Source organism: Macrosteles quadrilineatus, unplaced genomic scaffold (genome assembly GCF_028750875.1).
Source record: "Macrosteles quadrilineatus isolate MER2022 unplaced genomic scaffold, UCM_ALF_1.0 Scaffold_6__1_contigs__length_79288215, whole genome shotgun sequence".
In the NCBI taxonomy this organism is placed as follows: domain Eukaryota; kingdom Metazoa; phylum Arthropoda; class Insecta; order Hemiptera; family Cicadellidae; genus Macrosteles; species Macrosteles quadrilineatus.
The window spans coordinates 17,176,672-17,200,263 of NW_026542599.1; the positions used below are offsets into that span (position 1 = coordinate 17,176,672).

A 23,592-nucleotide genomic window follows, 5' to 3' on the forward strand; every position below is an offset into this window, starting at 1 on the left:
GTGGTTGTAATTGATGATTCGAATAGAATTATTAATACCGTATCTTATTCTAGGTTTAGTTCTGCCATACTATATTCTTTACAAAATAACTAACTTAATAAAACACATTATTTTTATACTAAGAGATGCTCATAAAGATATTATGAAAACATTTGATTATTGATGTGATTATTTACAATCTTCGTAAATAGCATATACGTATATATATAACTTGACTAACTAAATTTTGCTAAATACATTTTTTATAGTATTATTTGAAGGAATGAAAATAATATCAAAACACCAATAAAACCATATGTTTCAAAATCTAATCGCAATTGAAGCTGGAGCTTGGGAACATTGTTGAAAATTTGGTTTAGGTTTGCAAAAGACGTGTATTTACATTTCGCGAATTTTATCTAAATTATTCTTTAAATATGAGGGAAATCGTTCACCTGCAAGCCGGTCAGTGTGGAAACCAGATTGGGGCAAAGGTAAATATACATTTTATTCAAAATAGTTTCATATTTAGGCTACTCTTAATTTGCCACAGACATCACTGAAGCTTACAAATTTGAGTAGCCTACAGAAAACAAACTTCCTAAATCTATGATTACCTTAGTTGCTTTTAAAATTGCTGATGTTTTCACGATGATAAACCACAATATCCTTTCTGAAAAGTTGTTGAAAAAGATCGTTGCAATACCTAGCCTAGGCTATTTTGTATTTTTTCCATGGACATATTTTTGGCTAGCAGGACAATCCATCCTGTTGTATTCTACTTTATCCTAACTACGAATATTACGGAAGCATGTTATGTACCTATAACAATATTGAATAATGAAACCATAATGTTCAGCTCCTTGCAACTAACAAAGACGTTACCCAATGCAGTTAAGTACTGCCAGTTGCGTTAATCATTTGGTAGGCGCACTAATTTGCTTGGGCAAGTTGAGTGCTAAGAAGTTTTATTGACTGTCCCAATGCTGTTGTCCCATACCAGCCCAGCAAAATGGTTTAAACTATCTGATATTCTTCTTTGTCTACTTTTAAGGATAGCATAAAGCACAAAGATATACATTTTAAGAACTTTTTTTGGAACACTTACCTTAATTGGATAGTCTTTTCTGGCAAAATAAACACTTTACACTATGTAAAGCTATTAAAATAGTTCAATGTCATTGGTATCAACCAATGAAGGTTGAAGAGTTGTTGCGCTTTTAGTCGATGTGGTGGTAGGGAAATATTATCGGCGTAGACAAACTTTAAACAACAAATAAGTGGAAAATTGTTGAGCACTAACTTCTGCGGCAAGCCATCTTTGAAGTGTGCAAACGTACCATTTATGTTAAATATACTATTAACCATTACCAATAGTAGTAAACGTATCCATCAGTACGGTACCAAACGTAAATTAGATGCCAAAACTTCTATGCTTTTACGATATTTCCGAATCGCATGGATACAATTATGCCCCCTTATTATTTTATTAACTTATTTAATATCCTTTTCAGTTTTGGGAGGTGATTTCTGATGAACATGGAATCGACCCGACAGGAACTTATCATGGCGACTCTGACTTGCAGTTGGAGAGAATCAATGTTTATTATAATGAAGCTACAGGTATGATGTCATAAATTAAATGTTAGCCTATATTGTGTGTATAATGCTCATAGTAGTAAGCCACACTGCAGTGTAATGCCGGATTTACTACTGGGCAAACTATGCGGCAGCCTATAAGGCCGCATTGTATTGCACAGAAACATTTCTTATAATAAAAATTGAGTTAATTTACAAATCAATAATGTTTTGAAATCAGGGGTCACATAATGATCTTTCTGTGCTTGTTGGAGATGTTGAAGATTTCTCCGCCATAGCAGATAAGAATGACCCATAATCGTGATAGATGTTCATAATTTTGCCGTGATTGTGGGAATCTTATTGTAAGGAACTAACCTATGGGGCAGGGGTCGCTCGAGAGGTAACCTGCCCTGAGACAGCAAGAACTCTAAATTTGGCACTGATGTAGTCTGTAGAGTTGTGTTATGAAAAACAAAATGTACAAATATACAACAGGCCTAGGAAATTCATATCTGGTTTTCAAAGTTGTAACTTAAATATGACTTTTTACTTTCATTGATCGATCTTTTCAGTACCGTAATAAGCTCAAAACATTTCAAAATAATAATTTAGAAATACATTTTCAACGGTTTTTTATTTCCAGGAGGAAAGTACGTTCCTAGAGCAGTGCTCGTAGACCTGGAGCCAGGCACCATGGACTCTGTGCGCTCTGGGCCGTTTGGCCAGATATTCCGGCCAGACAACTTTGTGTTTGGCCAGAGCGGAGCCGGAAACAACTGGGCCAAGGGGCATTACACGGAGGGCGCAGAGCTGGTGGACTCTGTACTGGATGTTGTACGCAAGGAGGCCGAGGGATGTGACTGTATACAGGTATGTGTCAAGACAAAACATAGCTTTGAGTTTAGGCAAGAGAAAAACTATAGTACACTGTACAACACAGAGAAGTAAGGTACAGACGAAACACACTTATGGGACAATAGTGCGCTTTCAGCTCTGGTATGTTGTTCCAGAAATATTCTTATGGCAAGCGAGGAAGAGCCAAAGACTGAGTGGAAATCCCTATCGCAAAGGGCACAGGGTTCCACCATCGTGAGCGTACATGAGAGCGAGGGGGGCGGTGTTACTAGACACCAGCAGTACTAGACACCACTTAAAGAGTACCATTGACTGTTTCCAATGTACCTTACTTTTCTGTAAATACGCTAGTCAGTGCTAGTGCAAAATATGCTCCACAGACCCTGGTGTGTTTGCATGGGACATGTTTTCTTCAGGGAGAGGCAAACCAATATCTTGCTCTAGTGGTTGGAAGAAAAGTCCCTCTTCCACAATTGTACTTTAAACATGATTTTTGGCCATCCTAAAACCAGAAATTGTTGCCATCATTGCCATAATCTTTTCAAATTGTTTAAAACTTATTATTTGTCGCTTTGATCTGTTCAAAACCTTAAGCATGATATTGTGGGTGTTAAACTTAATTTACCTCAGGGAATGGGCATTACACCCACTGATACCCCCTACCCCTTGAGTGTACCCGTGATTTTATTTCTGTGATGTAATAAGCTTTAGCTCACAATAAGTTATCCTTAACCTAATAGTTGGATGGTATAGACCTACAATTGTATATAGTTTTCATACCAAATTCATAATAGTTATAAAAGATTAAATTTATGGTTTATTGATTTATTCCCATTTATACAGACACAGACATAGTTTATAAAGCATAAAAGTGATGTTGCCTGGGGGGCCCTTGAATCATGGTACCACCACACCACCACTGTGTGCAGTGTTTAATGTTTATTGAAGTGTAATAGGATTATGACCAATCTAATTTCATCTGGAGAATCACAGTATACAGTCTTAATTAGTGTGATATGAACTTTATATTGGATTAGTTTTAATATTTTAAAATCAAAAACGTTATTATATATACATTTTATAACACCTTTGCCACCGCAATAGTAATACATTTTTCATTCATAGGGACCAGCAACGCACATATGCGACGGCTGGTTTCTACCTATAGACTGCTGTTGCATATTTAAATAGACTGATGTCGCATGTTTACACCGGTGTCCCAATGTTATAAAAAAGCTCATATCTTCGTAATGGTCTATTTGAAGACCCTGAATTCTCTGCAGTGGTCTACAGGGGTGTCTGTCGCATATGTGCGTCACTTGGTCTGTGGATGATTAGTGACTTCATATGATTGTTGGCAAAACCGTTTTTTACTTTGCTGCATCACTGGCCTGCGGTGTACTAGTAACACCCGGTCTGTGGTATTTAAATGTTTACCTCGGGCTGTACCTGTGGCATTGAACACAGCGTCGCAAATATATGTGACGATTGGGTAGCAAACGTGTTAATGCTTTTGTTTCAAATGGTATAATGCAATCTAGGTAGATGACACTGAGATTCTTACATAACTCTATCTCAATAAGTATTAATTTACTAGTGTTTTTGAAAAGGTACAACATTAATCTAAATTGCTTATAAATCATCATGTCACAGTGTTCAAGCAGAACGGTCTTTGGTATCTACAATTCCGTTTAATACTTAACATTTGACTGACATTGAGACTTTTTCATCCAACTGTAATTAAAACAAGAAGAAACAAACGTTTCTGACCATCTTGCAGCTTAAAACCACTTTGTTTGTTAATTTCTTCCTACTTATTAGACTCAGGATTGTTATTAATCTACATTATACTTGTTATTGCTATAATGTCCTTACCTTATGTACCTAGCTTCAGCCCATGCATGTGACACTCTATGGGCTTACGAGATAATTGCGCCCACTCCCTCCTTCCTCGCAGAGAGATCTCTTCCTTGCGACCCCAACAATCCTAAAACATCTAGCGTCCTTATTCCCGGATCATTAACTAAAACAGTACTGCGTAACTTCCTTCGTATTTGAAATTAGTAGAGTTTTGGCCTCAGCGACAACACCTTTTCGCTTTTTCTATATTCTGCTTCTTGAAGTGATATCCACTCACTTGAAGGTCATTGGGTGTTCCTGGTTTATTACAGTCTGGGTTTTCCTGATAGAAACCTGATTATTGAATATACTTCTTTTGGACTACTCCAAGAAAATTGTTTCCATGAATCAAGTAGCCAAACCCCTTTTTTTATTTTTGGCATTTTTTGGAGTCAGGAAATTGGCTGATATATTGGTCTGTGTCATAGACCAGTGGTCTTCAACCTTTTTTCCTCGAGGGCTAAACTATGTTTTTGGAGGGAAGTTGGGTTATTCAGGGCAGATTGTTTACCGCCTCCATTGTTTAATCCTTAAAACATAATTACTGGTGATAAGTTTTGCCGCTATTGTCGGAGATGATCACAGTATCGCCGACACCGAGACCGCAAGGTACATGGTCACAAGCGATACCTCAGTTGTGGGAAACGATAAAGGTATTGTCAAGACCACCAGAACATAGGAATACACACAATCTAGGGAAAAGATCATCTGTGTTTGGTGGAAAAAATCTGCTAGCGGGCAAGATGTGGCCTGTGAGCCGTTCGCTGGAGACCCATGTCCTCGACAGTTACGTATTCCATCTATATAACAGTATCTTACTCATCGTTTTTTTATTGTTGCCAGGGTTTCCAGATGACTCACTCCCTAGGTGGAGGCACTGGGTCAGGCATGGGTACTTTACTCATCTCCAAGATCAGGGAGGAGTACCCTGACAGAATCATGAACACATTCAGCATCGTTCCTTCACCAAAAGTAAGTTCTTAGACATACTTTAGTTCATCTTAACTCTTTCATGTACTAAGAACGATGATATGGTTCTATACTCTGCAGATATTGACTCATTGCAGCTGATGTTTATGTGTATCTGTTCTGTACAGGTATCCGACACAGTAGTGGAGCCTTACAACGCAACACTGTCTGTTCACCAGTTGGTGGAGAACACTGATGAAACATTCTGTATTGACAATGAAGCTCTGTACGACATCTGCTTCAGAACTCTGAAGCTCACTACTCCCACATACGGTGATCTGAATCATCTAGTGTCAGCAACAATGTCAGGAGTAACCACTTGTCTGAGATTCCCCGGACAACTCAACTCTGATCTGCGGAAACTTGCAGTGAATATGGTGCCGTTCCCAAGATTGCATTTCTTTGTACCCGGCTTTGCTCCATTGACTTCCAGAGGAAGCCAGCAATACCGAGCTTTGACAGTTCCGGAGCTCGTCCAACAAATGTTTGATGCTAAAAACATGATGGCTGCTTGTGACCCAAGGCGTGGAAGATATCTGACGGTTGCAGCCATATTCAGAGGAAGAATGTCGATGAAAGAAGTAGACGAGCAAATGTTGAATGTTCAGAACAAGAACTCTACGTACTTTGTGGAATGGATTCCCAACAACTGTAAGACGGCTGTGTGTGATATTCCTCCTAGGGGATTGAAGATGGCATCGACATTCATTGGCAACACAACTGCTATCCAGGAGTTGTTCAAACGAGTGTCTGAACAGTTTACCTCGATGTTCAGAAGAAAGGCGTTCTTACATTGGTACACCGGAGAGGGCATGGATGAAATGGAGTTTACTGAAGCTGAGTCTAACATGAATGACTTGGTCTCGGAATATCAACAGTACCAAGAAGCCACGGCAGACGAGGAGGGAGAATACGATGAAGATGAAGAAGGAGGAGATGAAGCTTAGTGATTGATAAATTTGTTGTCCAAGAGAAATGCAATTTTTGTTTTTGTTTTTTATTGTTCCTCAGTTGATTGTTTCAAGATAAATATATTCTTTGAATAAAATTTGTTTGTTTGAAATAGATTACATTTTTCCTTTGTTGAGGGTTACTTAGGTTCCTATAGTCCAATGAACTGCGTGGAATCAAATACTTTAATCATCACACGGATTTTGGCTAAATCTGCCAATGTAAATAATCTACAAACACTCATGGCACACTTTTTCATAATAATTTGCATAGAAGTAAAAGGATAGCATACTTACAGTAGTAATTTCACATTTCCTGACAGACATACAATTTGGTACTGTTGAATTATGGGACAGATTCTCTTTAACTACCACTATCCTACCACTCTTGGTGACTAAGTGACACAACTTGGCTTATTTAAGCCCCAACAAGAATAAAAGAGTTAGTGTAGAATGTGAGTTAGTGTGATTGTTGACTAGTGAGATGCCTTTTTAAGTTTTGTTAATTAACTAGTCCAGCTATTTCTACTCTGTCCCCTTCAATGAGAGTACAGTTGGGCCCATTTTCAAACTATTAAAATCTAAAGCGCTCTATAGCTATATCACGGACAGGGTGTTTGAGAAGTTGAGTGGTTTTGGCACTTGTCTTTTAATTATCTTAATCAGTGTAGTGACTTTTCTCTTGAGCAAACAATGTCTAACTTAAAAAATCTGAATATAAGCAGCGTTCCCACACGTTCCCATTCCACTACACCAAACATTTTGTTTGAGTATAAATAATTACTGTTCTTCACACTACAAGTCCAAGTATAGCTTGGGGCACTAGTTCGTTTAAACTTACCTGTGAGTGCTACCAGCATTTGTCGTGTTTGGCTGAAGGTGCTATGGTCCCATCTAAGGCATTGCACTGATGAGGGTAGCGTTGAAGTCTTTCTATATGCATGGAAACAAATCCTGTATGTGTGGATAATCCACACTAGGGTCAATGGTAAAATATTTGACCAAAGGTGGTCAGAGGGTCTTTAGGTCTACCCCTCACTAGAGTGGGACCCTCTGGACCACTCCTGCCAAGAGAAGATTTAAAAATACAATTAACTGATACATAATAGGAAAATGTGTTAAAACCCTATGTTTTCTGTTTTAATTGCTACTATATTCATTGTTAACTGGTGTCAATTATATGACATCAACTTTACGTTGGATTTATTTATTTTGAAAAAGAAACTCACTTACACTTGTGAAAATTATTACACTCTTACACTTGTAGATTTTATCACAACTTTTAACGTTGAAAATCTCTATCTGTTCAGGATTGTTTGTTATGCTGGTATTGAGTATTGACAAGTATTATTGATGGCTTTTGTTGTTTTGTCAGTAATATCATAGACAAATAGAATAAAAATATAAGCTGTCAAAGGAAGGTTCCGGTGCCCACTGCTAGGAGTGCCGTAAAGTTACGGTGCACACCGCTGCAGGCGAGGAGCGCAGGAGCCGTATGCTACCAGCAGACGCTGCAGCGGTGTGCAGCGTAACTTCACGGCACTCCTAGCGGTGGGCCCTGGAACATAACCGCAGCACAGCTGAGGGTCTATATTTATTCTATTTGTCTATGGTAATATAGGCGTGTTTGCAACCAAAGAGTTTTTTTGGGAGGACCATTAAACATCAAACCACCTTAACACTACTTTATTTGAAAACAAATTTAACTTGTCACATTTCCAAAACAAATAAATAAATTAACAAATTATAAAAGTACAAAACAATTAGAATTGCTTCTTGACTTTACAAGTGAAAGGTTGTATTTTGGTTTTCAATCATAGTCAGCATTCACAAACTTCTCCAGCCCATCCCTGTATAGCCGATGAGGGTCGTACTTCTCAAGAACTTTTCTCCAAGCATCAGCAAGCTTCGGGTCTGCCTCAACTCTTCTCAAAAACTTTCTCAGATTTACTTTGTCCTTAGTAGAACATGACTTGCAAGCAGTTCTCACAACCTCTGGCAGGAGACCTGTGAACAAACAGTTTCTGGTCAAAAGAAGAAGTAATTGATCTTATTGTTATGTCTTATTGTATCTTATTATTATTGAGATGTGGATGTCACCTATGTGCTTATTTCAATCCAAATGTAAGTAGATGGGTGTAGAATGTTTTGAGATGATCTGTGTAGATTTGTTACTGACTAAGATCATCAGCTGTTTCATTAGCCAGGATCATTTAATTAAAGCAATGATCAGGAACAGCTGGGTATAGCATTTTTCTTATGACTTTCCTTGACTAAAACCTTTTATTTAGTTACATCTAGAAAAACAACATGACTATTGATTTTAGTTTATTAATAGCAAAATTGGTTTGGTAAGTGTTTTATGGCTTGTAACTCTTTGGCCATTTGATTTTAACACTGCATTTTTCTATCTTAGTTTATTTTAAAGCGTTTGCTACAAGAGGTCAAGTGTACCGAATAAAAGTATCTATGGTGAACCAATAGATCATTAATTTTCAGCCATAATAATTTTGGAGTTAATCAAATAACCTGTAATTAATAAGAATACATCAACCAGACATAAGAATACCTTTTGAATATCTTCAGTTGGTTCATATGGCTGATATATCCTAAAGGAGTTTGTTTTATATAATACTAGCTGTAACCCGCGGGCTTTGCCCCGTTTAACTTCTTAATTTTCAAGATAATCTCGTTCGCATGGCTCAATCACGTCCTGGTTGAAGTTTGTTCACTACGCTCACTCACCTTCAGGTTAGCTCGTTCGCTACGCTAACTCGCCTCCAGGATGAAGTTCGTTCGCTACGCTCACTCACCTTTTGGTTGCAAATTAGCTGTTGTCATAAATGTAAAAGAAATAATAGAGTGCTGCACCCTGTTGGTAATCCTTGTAACTTATATGCTATTGAACATCATAGAACAGAACCAACTTGTTTAGTTGAAACAGCTGTTAAGATTCAATAATTCCATTTCTCATAAGGTTAACATGGGAAACTCCAGAGCCACTGGGGCGGAGCCCGAAAGGATTTTTGAAATAAGAATATGCCTATATGTTAATCGGGAATGTGAGCTATCATCATGCCAAATTTCAGCCCAATCCGACCAGTATTTTTCGCGTTCACTTGTCACAAACATACATCCATACATCCATACATCCATACATCCAAACTTTCTCATTTATAATATTAGTAGGATGTGTAGATTCCTTAAATACATGTCATAAAATATTAATTTCCCCCCTCGTGGAATTTAGTGGTGTTAACTCGACATTCTTGTTTATGTTTTAATCATTCATTTATTGAAAAATTTATGAAGAAAACAATACATTATTGCTGGATATGATTGAAGAATGGGTTTAGTTGAAATGTATTGTGTTTTGATTTTCATACTCCTATGATCTCTTTACCGTATAGTTCCTCGAGAGGTTTTCAATGTTCATTATTCGTTTATAGTACTTATGTTTGTCTATGTATTTACAGAGTTTTAATACTCTAGAACATTTTGTAATGAAATTATGTTTTCAGACCATTATTTGACAATGTATGTTACCGACATTTACTAACAATGGGAAAATAATATAACTAATAATATTTTAACATTCCTAAATTGGATATTTTGGTATTGGTATTGAACCAACAAAACGGATGGTAAATGGCAAAAAAACTTAATGAATAGACAAGGTATTCTTTTCGAGGTTTTGTTCAGACAACAACTAGGTTCATTGCAAATGTTTACCATACGACCTTCACAATGTTAACTTATGAAAGGCTGCACTACAGTTCAAGTTTTTACCAAGGTACATGAAAGACAATAGCTTTAAATTAGTTGTTATCAAGTCTATGTTCAAAAAGAACAGTATAGCAGGGATTTCGATGGCGTTTTTTCACCAGGAAAAACAGTTGATTAAACACAATTTGCTAAAAGCCTTGTATAGTTTTCTTTTGTCATCAATAACATGAATTTGGCAATTACATAAATTTATGGTTGGAAATAAATAATTTCATCCCAATATTATAACTGTTTTGAGTTGGATAATATGAACAAATCTAGAACGGTTCTTTTACTGGACGAGGTCAGCTGATTCTTCAAAGAAAAGTACATATTGAAACCCAATAACAGATATGAATTTTTTTTTTTTTTTATCAGAATTTATTTTACAATCTGTTCAAACTTCAAATATGAGAACAATAAGTAAAACATATATCGAACAATGTCAGGAAGCAAGCACCTGTTCATCAACAAGTCTTGCCAACAATTTGATCAGTCATTTAAACATTTACAGAAATCTGTAGCTTAGGTCCAGCACATGCACAACACTTTTTAACCTGGTAATGCACTGACTATTGTCCAGCAGATTAACAGCAAGACTGTTCGGATGATATTCTAATTTTTCTTGATAATTTTTGCTAAGGTCTGTAATTTCTTCTTTCACTGATTTAATTTTGAAGTCATTCCTAATTGTAGTGTTGGATACGAACCAGGGTGCGCCAATAATTCTTCTCAGTGCCTTAGCCTGAAATCGTTCAAGAATTTCGATGTTGGATTTGCTCGAGGTCCCCCAAAGTTGAATTCCGTATGTCCAAATTGGTTTGATCATAACTTTATACAGTAAAATTTTGTTAGCCAATGATAATTTTGAATTCGTACCTAGTAGCCAATTGAGTTTACAAAGTTTTAATTCCATTTGCTGTCTCTTGAAACCCAATAACAGCAGCTATGAATATGTTTGAAACTATGAACATAAACAAATGGTGTAACTGGCTTGAATGTAAACAAAAATACCCTGGCCGCAGCAAACCTGAAGACTAAGCGAATTTCCATCTACCTGGCTGGAATTCCACTAAATTATTCATTTAAAATTGTCAGATTTATTTAAATATCATTAATTTTAATGAGTACTTAGGTTTGCTGCTACAGGCAAGAAAATAGGGGTTTTAAATTAAAATATTGATAGTTTAGTATGAAGTAAACCAAATTTAAAAAAAATTATTAAAATATTACCATACACAAGCAAGCTACAACAGTTTCTCCTTATAAATAACATGGTAATTTTAAATATACACTTTTTTGTATTTTTCCGTAACCGTCAGCCATACAACAATGCTTCAATATACTAAATTATTTGTTTTTTGAGCCCTACAAAATATTTCAAAATAAATTGCAAAATGTTCTGTTTTCAGGGGGGAAAACTAGTAAAACCCATTTTTACCCCATAAAACCCCGCAAAAACCCCAATCATGCTGGTTCGCGAACTTGTTTGAATAAATGTAGGTTTACATGTCTATACCAAATTTCATCAAAATTGGATAATTTTTGCTCAAGTTATCGTGCTAATGGACACACATATATTATATATAACATGTGTACATTTTTAGGAACCCATTGTCATGTTTTATAGTCAACGGCTTCCTAAAAATATGAAAAAATCTAAATTAACATATCAATTACCAAGTCAAAGAAAATGAACCAACTGTAAGTAAAATCTTACAGTGTATTGTGGCATTTCCGTGACATAAACATATTACATGCCCACGCATGCGCACACTACACACTAGTGAAAGCGTTTAACAACGGCGGCGCATCCAAACGAAGTCTTCGGCGCTTTCTAGCCGAGGTTACCCCCCCCCCCCCCCCCCGACGTGACCCTTGGTACCTAATGTAACGAAATTTGTATTCTACAAACAGCTGTGGTGTAATAGGCCGTGGTTGACAGCCAAAAAAGTAGCAAAGGTTCAACTCTCTAACGTAATGTTAGTTTGCCAAAGAGCTTTAAGTATACAGACTCATTAATGTTAAATTTGCATCGTTTGTTATCGTGATTGTCATCATTATGTTTTGAGACATTAACACCACATTGGTGTTTTTTTTTAATGCTGATGAGAGTTAACGTCCGCACTTAGTACTACGACTATCCGCAGTACTATCCTGATAATTAGACCAATTCGTTAATTACAAGGTAAAAATGTAGTTCGGATTCCCGTAAGTCCTTAAATTGCCATTGGCTGTATTGGGCAAGTTAACAGCTGTGTTATGTCTAAGGAATATGTCGGCCTTAGTCACTAACACGACTATAAGATCGCGCCACTCATACTACACTTATCTCTATTCATACTTGGCTTAAAATACCTACCTATGGGTATAGTCGCCATTTCAAAGAAAGTATTAAAGTATTTTTTTCTCCATACTAATACCATAGCAAAAATAGCTGTTTTATAATGCATGCGTTGCTGATCTAAAGTAGCATTTTTACAGAGTAAAAATCGTATCTAATAACCCTTAAGGTGTAAAAATCAGCTGTTGTCAACTCAGTTCAAAATTTCGATTTTAAACAATCGCATGTCAACACACACAACAATCGTATGTAACGATTGTTAAAACGACTGTAGTGCATTGTTGCTTTCTTGTAAATAGTTCGATACATCGATAGTTTGTACACTAACACAATCGTAACATACGAAACAATTGAATGACTTACTGCTGCTCGTTTGCATTAGAAAATTACATTGAAAATAAGTTAGACGAAGTTTAGAGAGTTTATCTTTAAAAGAAAACTATTGTAGTTTTGTAACATAGTTTGTTCAAATAATGGTGCAAAAATGAAGAAAAATATAGTTCATCACACGAACAAAAAATGTCTTTTCAACCCTCGCTCATTTTCCGACCTCGGCTTCGCGTCCATCGTGAAACTTGAGCTCGGGTCGAAGAGAGTCACTTTACGCCCTAGTGATGAAATATACTATTTTCCAAATTCTAACTATATACTCTACTTAAAAAAAACTCATGCAAAGGATTAACACGGTATTGAACATTTTTTCAACCGTAGATAGACTTGAACGTATGCACATTAAGACCACGGGCACTATTCTGTAGGCTACAATATGAGATTGTGCTACACTGATAGAAATATTTAACGTTTGCAGATTTCAAACCGAACAGATCATTGAGGCTAGTCTGTTTGGTTAAGATATGGTATTTTGAATAAGTCACAAAATCATTTTAAATATAAATAAATTGGCTCTTTTTGTATATGCTATCTGTGGTACTATTGTGTACATAACTTTTTCTACAGTTTCGACTAAATTGTTTTGGATAGAGACCAATAAATGTTTAACAATACCCTCGCCGCAGCAAAAACTGCCGTCTAAGCGAATTTCCATTTGGCTGAATTGATTTTCAATTGATCTATTTAAATAACATTAGGTTTAACGAGTACCTAGGTTTGCTGCTACAAGGAATCTAATTAAGTGTGTGTTTTAAGTAAAATAATTATTGCTTAGTATAAAATGAATATATTTGCCAAGTTTGATCAAAAGATATCCATAAACAAGCAACCTACAACATTTTACAATATTCTCCATAAGAATAACATGGGAATTTTAAATTTACCATTTTTTTAGTTTTCTCCGTAACCAATAACCGTACAAAAACACTTGAATACTGAAATGAATGAAAAATACTGAATTGTTTGTTTGTTATGCTCTTTAAGAAGGTTTAGAGAAAAATTGGGATGCTCTTTAAGAAGGTTTAGAGAAAAATTGGGAAATTTTGTGTTTTGAGGGTCAAAAGTGAGAAAACCCAATTTTTACCCCATTAAACCCCCCATAAAACCCTGTTCCCATGGTCCGATCATGCTGGATCGCGAACTCATATAAATCTATAAATCTATATATATATATATATATATATATATATATATATATATACACACATATATAACAATTTGAACGAATGGTGTTTTTGGCTTCTGGGAACATCAAAATGAAAAAGTAAATCGGTCCCGGGCCTAAGTCTTACTAGAGACCTACGGGAAAAGCTTCTTCCCTATAGGGAAATTCGCTAAAACGAAAGAGATTAGTTTCAAAAGAAGTTAACCAAATTACTCTCAGGGAACATCAATCAATTTTGAATGCACCACTTCAGTGAGGAAGGGCCAATAACAAATATGTTATTTATAAGGCTGAGACAACTAACTGACATCCCCCATGTCAAGGAATTCCAGCTTTAACAGTAACCCCATGATCAATAATTTCTCAAAACTATGCTAGAGGGTTCATTCATTGGCACAGAAGTACAATATGAACTGACGCGACGTGACGAAGGAAATATCAAACTTACGCTGTAACGGATATACCTCCCTTTGAAGTTAGAATATGTCTTCCCAAAAAAGTTTTCTTTTGAAATAAAATCATATTACACTGATGAAATCACGAAAGTGTTTAACTACAAAAGATCCATCAATACGATTTTAATACTATTTAAACGTTCTTCCAAAGGAAGATATACCATATAACATACTAATAATAACTCCGATGACGTACGGTATGGGGGATATTTTATTCATTGAATGATCAACCAAATTTGGCAACTAACGCAATTAATGTCATTATTGTTTTTACACTTATTGCTAAATGTTCAAAATATGTATATTTCACCCAATTTGTCGCAGTTAGATGATTTATCGTAAGCCTTGAAAGTAACCGTCGATTTCGACGGGTTTCACCTAGTTTATACTAATAAACTAATTTCCTCTAATGACAACGTGTCCATGGTTAATATGTTCAGATGATCGGGATGATAAGTAATGTACTCATAAAAAAAGATATTGAAACTAAGAATACCAATACGATAAGAAGTATACTCGATATCGATATCGACCTCGAGTAGTGACAGTTCGATAGATCGGTAGTGACGCCATCGCTAACGCCAAGTGTCAAATTGCTTCTTTCATTGTCACTCTCGCTCTTCTATGAACTTTCTCCGTCTTTTAGGAACGATTCTTCTACACTCTCATTTCTCCGAAACAACGGCCCACTTCACTTTCATGCCGGAAACACTTCATCCGTTAGAAATGATACTGATGCTGTTGTTCAACTTTGTTACAACGTACGTCTTAGTTACCTGAGTCGATAATTTAAAATCAAATACCCTTTATTTCTTTGTTATATTTTGAAACAGCAATGCGCACCTAAGTGTATGTTATGCTGAATATCAGTGAAGAATTAGTATTGCAGGATTAGTATTAATTGGGATTAGTTATTTAGGATTAGGATTACAGAAAGTATCTCAATAAAATCCAACCCTGGTTTTTATGAATACAGTTGATTTACAGTATTAGGACCTGGAAACCGAGCGATGTCTCGGTAGTTTATTCCAATTGGTTTGATCCATTGATATATTTCCTATATCGAGTAATCTTCATTGTAATCTTTGCTCAAAAGTAACAACTGAGGTTTTTCCCTGTACTGTATTTTTAATACTATTGTACATGTTGCTCGAAATCGAGCAATTGCAAAGAAGTAAACTTATGACAGATAGCCTGTCCTACCTTACTACGGGGCAAAATTACAGGTGGTTGGTTCCAAATGAAAAATAACTTCCTAGATGTGCAGAATCCCTTTATAAATTAAAATAGGCTCAAAAATAAGCACGAACAAAAGTTTAAATTAACAAAAATTACTTGGGTCCTACGGGTTGCCATGCTGGTGACGAAATAACAACAAAATATAAACAGAAAATCAAAACAAATGGAATACATTCCAATAACATGTTTTATTTACAGCGTGGGTTGAAAATAGAGAAGTTTGCACAATACAAACTTTTGGTCAAGTTTTCGACCACGGTGTGAGCTCTCGTTAATTATACTTGACTTTGTATTTTCAAATGAAATGGTGATCATACGAAGATAGGTATTTTAGCCAAGTATGAATGGAGATGAGTGTAGGGTGAGTGACGCGATCTTGTAGTCTTGTTAGTGACTAAGGTCGAAATGTTCCTTAGACACAGCTGTTAATTAGCCCCCATACAGACAATGACAACTAAGGGACCTACAGTTTATAGTGGAATCCAAATCACATTTTTGCCTTTAGTAATTTAGGAATTGCTCTAATACATCTTGCCTGTAAATGTCAGTCAGTCCAAAAAGCCATTCACGGATTCCTTTAATCCTAAGCTCTCTCATATTAGGATTAAATTACGTCTGGATGCGCCCTCATCTCTATTACTAGGAACATAGTATTACACTCTCTTCAGATAACCTACTGTATTTTAATGACATCCTTTTACCTATCAGGAATTCTTTGTGGTGCATCCTGTTTGATATGCCAGAAGACGTAACCACGGGTCTGGCCTGCTATGAGGAAAACCCCTCAGAAACATCCTAATTTACATAGACACACGAGATGTTCCGGATGGGAAACGGAACACTGGCGAGCTCTGGCCCTAATCCGGGGTCGAACCCTTTTACGCTTCATTAGGCTTCAGTTCGCACACCAACTAGCTTTCCCCCCAAGAATACCGATCTCCCCAAAAATACCTGACGCGTGGGTAAGAGAGGAGGATGCTCCGGTGGGGGGAGGGGTGCAAAGGGCAATGGCTTTGGGGAGGAAACACTTCCGTTACTGAGAGGGCAACTGATGGGATAGTGACCTTCCTGGAATAGAATTCTTATTGTTGAGATATTAAGTTAAACAAAATGTATTGCAGCCAATTCTTTGAATCACTAGAGTAATAGGATAAAGACGATTCAGGAAATGAGCTAGCTATTTCCGTCTTAAACTTAATATATGATTCCGTCTTAAGCATGAGTAATATATGAACAGCTCAGGAAATTACCAAATAGTTTCTAATAGTATATTTTCTGTTCCCTTAGTGCACTGTTTTGTTTTACAATAAAAACCAAAAACTTAGCTGTGTTTTTTTTGTGAATTTTACTATCGGATCATTATTATTGTATTTTTATTATTGTCAATTTGATTTTTTAAGTTTTGTTATCTATTTAGTCAATCAAATGCATAAAAAAATTAATAGTTATATATATACCTAGTTGAGTTCACAATAAAAGTAACTTTAATTTGGACCGTATTTAAATAATGACGATTAAATTTGAAATAATAATGTAGTAACTAGTGTTGTGTATACAACATTCGGTTGTGAATTTTCTTGTGCTTTGTCTTGAAACAAACATTAGTTATATATGAGCGGTCTCTGGAAGATCACGCGGGTTTGTATGAATAGTTTAATGATGCCTATTGATTTGTTTCTATTGTTTCAGTATAAATTGTTAATTCGATCAGTTTGTTAAGCGAATTTCCTATTCAAAGGTGTAGGCTTATTTCCGGATGTCTCTTAGTAAAACTCCCGGGACTAATTTACTTTTTCGTTTTGAAGGGTCATAGAGGCCAAAAACACCATCCGTCCACATTTTTATGTCCGTCAGCACGGTAACTCGAGCAAATATAGTCTGATTTTGATTCAATTAGGTATAAACGTGTAAACTTACGTTCAATAATAAATGAGGGATTTCCCGTTTTGAACCTAAAACAAACAGTTTTTCTATTTCTTTTTAAAAAATTGTGTAGAGCTTCAAAAAAATTATTTAGTACCACGAAGCGTTGTTTGGTACGCCTGACGGGGGAATAAAATTAAAAAAAAATTGTAAAGTAAAAATTACTATGTTATTTTCATGAAGAATAAATAAACTGTTGCAGTTTGCTCGTTAATTGACGGATATTGTACCTAATACAATCGGAGAGTTTTGTTTATTTCATACCAAGCTATCGACATTTTAACTAACAAACATACCTCTTTACTATCACTTTAGCAGCAAACTTAGGTGATCATTAAATCACTGTTATTTAATTTGGAAATAAATTAGACAGTTTTAAAGGAATATTTTTTTGTAAATCATAGGTAAATCTTAGGCGATCCTCTAGGTGAGCGGAAATTAGCTTAGTCTGCAGGTTAACTACGGCGGGGGTAGTTTATTATAAAACCGTTTACACTCCAAAGGATTTAAATCTGTACAAAAATTAACCAATAAAGAAAATTAAAGATACAAAAAAAATCAATTTGTACCTTACAGTTACAACTGACTCATTAAAATAAATTTGATTCCGATGAGAAATCAAACTGCGTTATTTAAAAATCCTCGCCGCAGCAAACCTGCAGACTAAGGAAATTTTAATTCGTCTGTTTGGATCTCCAAGAAGAACTGGTAATATTGCGATGAGTACAATTTAAATTTATTTACTTATATACCTATAAATAATGTTAACTAATAGTGGTTTTGTCCATTAGGGTGCCAAAATGCAAAAAAAATATATATATTGCTCCCGGGCCCAGGTCTTACGATGAAACCTTCAGTAATAGCATTTTTACTTAATTAAATATCACTATTATAATTCCAATAGATAAATTACTACATCTAAAAGATTTTATAAAATGTAAATCTATGAAATGTACATTTATAAATATATAAAACTAGCAGAGTATCCGTTCTTCGTACGCGGTTGGCTTATAGGTATAAAATGATTATTGCAGTTATACTCTAGCTTTGCTTTTGCAATGGGGGAGGATAAGACTTGAGAGAATTCGGTTCTTTATATTTACGGTATGCTATAGTATTACAGATATAGTTCAGTATATACAGTAGGCCTATAGTAGCCTATTACATATCTACCATAGCCATTCTGTTCCACCCCTGCACCTGAACAATATAAAATAGTAAATTATCAAACATTCACACAATATTACAAATTATATATTAAATTAAAAACATAAACATTACTGTAAAAATTCCTACTTTGACAGTTCTCATAGTGTATCAAAGCTTTTTGATGCTGCTTACTTCAAATTAGCTGGTATCTCAATGGAAAAATATATAATTGTGTGTTGGTAAACCTTATAACTTTTTAATGCTATCGAATACCCCCGCCGCAGCAAACCTGCCGACTAAGCGAATTTCCATTTGTCTGAATTGATTTTCAGTTAAATATATTTTAATAACATTAGGTTTAACGAGTACCTAGGTTTGCTGCTACAAGTTAATAAAGTGTGTTTTTGAGTAAAATATTGATAGCTTAGTACAAAATAAATAAATTTGCCAAGATTTGATCAAAATATATCCATAAACAAGCAAACTACAACATTTGACAATATTCTCCATAAGAATAACATGGGAATTTTAAATTTAACATTTTTCAAATTTTCTCCGTTACTAATAATCGAACAAAAATACTTTTATATACTAAATTATTTGTTTTTTAAGCTCTTTAAAAAGGTCTAAAGAGAGATCGGGAAATTTTGTGTTTTGAGGGTCAAAAGTGAGAAAAACCAATTTTTACCCCATAAAACCCCTCGTAAAGCCCCGTTCCCATGGTTAATACTTGTAGAGTACTTTCATCTATTTTATATTAATTCGTTCTTTCATAACTTAATATTCCTTTATTATGTGCTTCTTTTTCTTTTATCAAATTTCATCAGTCTTCTTGCCATACCACAAAATAAATAATGTCTAACATAATTGTATATATTGTATATATATAAAATCAATTACAATTCATTATTAACGCTAATTATTATGTTTTATTTATTAACTCCTAAAACTACTTTTCTATTAATTAGTGATGAACCAAAACCTTTTATAGTATTGAAATAGCTACCTCAAAAAAGTTGATAAGGAAATGAAAATAGTGATGGAATACTTAACTTATTTCTGTGTTTGCTTGCAACATCTAGTAACTTACAAAACAGCGTGGTTTTTCTATTCTATGGTTTTATTAGGTATGCACGTAATCTGTGTACGCTTCAAAAATAAAGTTGGCAATACTTACAGATACTTTATTACGACTACGATCAGAAGGTGCAGAGTTTCCCATTTCGTTGGATGTTTGGATTTAACTTAACCTAAAAACATGTTTGAAAGACTAAACTATTTATATGATTTGTAGAAAAATATAATGTGTTACACGAGTGCAAACTACCTTTGCCGCACTCGAGAAACTTTCAACACTCGCCCACGGATCGTGCGTAAACATTTCTCTCGTGTGCAGCAAAGTGCCACTTCGCCCACTAGTTACACAAATAACTATTGGGATAGTAATTGGCCTATTTATTAATGGGTAAAATGATCTATCATCATGCAAATTTTTAACCCAATTCGAGTCATTTCTTGATTGAGCCCCAAACAAATTACAAACACACACACTTACAGCTTTATAATATTAGTACGGTATATAATGATGTTTCGATTGCCAATTGACTAATGCTGCCTAGGTTCTTTAATTAAGTCTTTTAATTTGTTTCCTGTTATTTCAGTCATTTAAAACATCATTTAACCAAATAAAACGATATAATCATAAACAATAACTGGTCTCCTAGTTATATAACCAAATAGTAAAGCACAAATCATAAAAATAAAGCTAAAATAATAGAAACAAAACTTCGTCTACCCCAGCGATCAGTGTGGACGTATGAACTAGACACGAAAATCAAGCTTCAAAATTTACAATGGGATGAGAAGTCTACGCCTTCACTCTCCTCACACTCTCTCTCACTCTCCCGCCCCCTCTTTACTCGACCACCCCTTTCCCCCAGTCCCAGCGAAATACCCGGTATGGTACTGGCGGGGAGAATAGGCTTATGCCAGGTAGTCTTCTCCACTCGCCTTGACACTTTAATGACCCCTGAATTTACGAGTTCGATAAGACGACTAGCCAGTTCTCCTACACTCGTTCCGGATGTGTCTAGTCTGGTTCCGGTGACTTACCTATAAACACTCTGCTTTCTCCCGGGAGAGTTCTCACCTTGGGAAAAGGATTGTTTGATTTTAATAACCGTGGTAACCGGAGCAGTTAAATACCCCCGACGCAGCAAACCTACTTACTAAGAAAATTTTCATATTGCTGACTGGATTTCCATTTAAATGTCTCCTTAAAGTTAGTATATTTATTTTTTATTTAAGTAACATAAATTGTAATGAGTACTTAGGTTTTCTGCTACAGGAAAGGTAATAGGGTGCACTTTTTATTGAAATTTGATAGCTTGTAAAAAAATTTGCCAAATTCGATTAAAATACATCCACAAATGAGCAAACTACGACAGTTTTTTTATTCTTCATAAAATCACACGGAAATCTTTTAACTACAATTTTCGGGATTTTTTTCAGTAACAGTAACACAAAACTCTTCATTGTTCTAAATGATTTTTTTTTGTTCTACAGAATAGTTTGGTAGTAAATAGCAAACTTTTATGATTTTGGTGGTCAAAATTGGGAAAACCCTTTTATCCCATAAAACCCCATTCCGATAGTCCGATCATGCAGTTTCACGCAATTGTTTGAATACACACAATTTACACGTTTGCACCAAACTTTATCAAAAACGGATAATTTTTACTCTAGTTATTGCGCTAACGGACACACAGACATGCATATACATACAGTATACATATGCACATGAATATAAACAGATGGTGTGTTTGGCACATAAAAACGTCAAAGTAAGTCGGTCCCGGGTCTAGGTCTTACTATGAAACCTACATTAATAGCTCATTTATATAAGAAATTCTCTAAAATTCAACGCGATGAATTGTTCACACTCAATTATATTTAGTTAGAAATATTTGTTTGCTATTTCTTACTATCAATGTTCTAACTATGCATCTTGTGCTATGCTAACTAAGTCTGTAAACTTAATACAATAATGGCCCTGTTACACCCCTTTTCCCACCGTCCTACTCAACTGATTGTACGATCAGGTATAATTTTAAATATTATGATCTAGAGCACCTGCGAACGGTAATTATCTTTAGGGCTTTGCCTCACATTTAATTTATTTAGTGACCATTTTAAAAGTTCAAGTAATATGCTGACCAACTTTGCGCGTTAAAAGAAGTGATCTAACAGCTGATCCTACAGTTGAATTTAACCACAGTCAAATTTTAAACAAGAAACAGGCGGAACAGTTATATGAAAATTTTAAATATGATATTTTTTTGATAACTGCAATCTGATTGGTTGGTAAATCACTGTTCAGTCTTTATAGTGTTGATCTAGATATTAAAAAATAAAAGGGTATCGCATTAATTGGTTATCCTTGGAATTCAATAATAAGATGCTAAACCTGCTCCAGGGCCCTCTCGTATTCAATGCTCATGGACAACCGCTGGACATTTCAACAAATCGTAAGTAAATAGTTACTACAATATACAGTGCAAACAAATATCGTTTAATCAAATTAAAATCTAGAACTCACGTTTCATTTCTCTACCCTCCTTGGTGCATGGACCAGTGCCGAGGACGCACTTGAGGTAGGCGTTGAGAACTCTAGGGTTGCTCAGGACTGTGTCTACATTGAAAGATTCTTGTTGTTGTTTCGCGGCCAGGACTGCCGAGGCGAACACGACCAAAAGCACAACGCACTTCATGACTGTCCGAGGAACGGCGCAACAATGAAATCTGACGAGCTACATGAGTTTCTATATGGTGGGGCGCAGGAACCCGGCGCGGCTGCAACCGTTACGGACCCGAGCGGTCAGTTGGAACCGTTTCGCTATCCTAGGGAGAATTTTCGAACCAAGGGGATGGTGCAGGCAAGCATAAAGTATAAGTTATAAAGTAGTGAGTGCATAAGCAGTTCTGTAATTCACTGTTACTTTTCACAACCTTTTTCTTGTTGGTATCTGACGTGTAGGAGCAGTATTGTACGTCACAGTTACTTCACATACGTTTTCAAATCCTGTTATTTTTCTGTAATGAAGCTCGATTAAATAATTGTTACACCTACTAAGTTTCTCTTTCAAGCTATCTTCTCTTAGTCCACTAGCAGTTCCGTAAGTCACCTTTACTTCTAATATTTTGTCTGTGATGTTACTCAAGCAAATAGATAATTGTTACCTACACCTCCTAAGTTTTTATTTAAATATATGCTATCTTATCTTAGTCTATGTGCATTTCCATAACTGACTGTTAATTCTAATTTCTTCCCAGGTATTTTCTCCGGTCTGCACTAGCAGTTCCGTACGTAACTGTTACTTTTAATCCGTTCCATCACCTGTTACTTCTTCACTCGCTGCCTCCTGCTGCTTGACCTAAGTTCACCGACCAAGCATCTCTGCATGATGTCGTCTCGTCCCACTTGTATTGTTAGATGGGTCTTCATGAGCTATCAATCTGTCATATCATCAGTATTACTGTACAGGCTGACGAGGTCGTAGGTTGTTTTGATTATTTCTGACATTGATGACATATCGGATAGGACCACTGACTGGAAAGCATCAGATAAACATCTTTTTAAAGAAATAGTATGTTTCTTTGACAGTTATAAAATTGACGAAATGGGACTTTCGTGACGAATATTGAACGTTACTTTTGATCACGATGAAAAAATCAGTTATTGAACATAAACAAACCACCAAAACAAACAAATAAATCACGATGGTTTGTTTACATGTTTAAACAAATGTCTAACCTGCCAGATAAGATTCTCCAAATGGCTTAGGATTAGATGATTCAGGGTACTCCTAAAAAAGTCTTGCAAGAGGTACCGGTACGAGGAATAATATAGTACATTTTTGGATTGGTGCA

The 23,592-nt window shown here is 35.6% G+C and overlaps 2 protein-coding genes across 2 annotated transcripts; one reads left to right on the top strand and one right to left on the bottom strand.

The window, feature by feature from the left end:
* Positions 1-338: 338 nt before the first annotated feature.
* LOC128996171 (tubulin beta chain-like) lies at positions 339-6,350 on the top strand. The gene is made up of 5 exons (XM_054421308.1): positions 339-473; positions 1,494-1,602; positions 2,204-2,430; positions 5,158-5,286; positions 5,412-6,350. Exons 1-5 carry the CDS (start codon positions 417-419, stop codon positions 6,228-6,230), a joined length of 1,341 nt encoding a protein of 446 aa, XP_054277283.1. The 5' UTR covers positions 339-416; the 3' UTR covers positions 6,231-6,350.
* A 1,553-nt stretch (positions 6,351-7,903) lies between these two features.
* Positions 7,904-22,450, bottom strand: LOC128996174 (ejaculatory bulb-specific protein 3-like). Its single transcript, XM_054421311.1, has 2 exons — positions 22,262-22,450; positions 7,904-8,240 (listed from the first exon to the last, which is right to left on the bottom strand). Exons 1-2 carry the CDS (start codon positions 22,431-22,433, stop codon positions 8,044-8,046), a joined length of 369 nt encoding a protein of 122 aa, XP_054277286.1. The 5' UTR covers positions 22,434-22,450; the 3' UTR covers positions 7,904-8,043.
* Between the last annotated feature and the right edge of the window lie 1,142 nt (positions 22,451-23,592).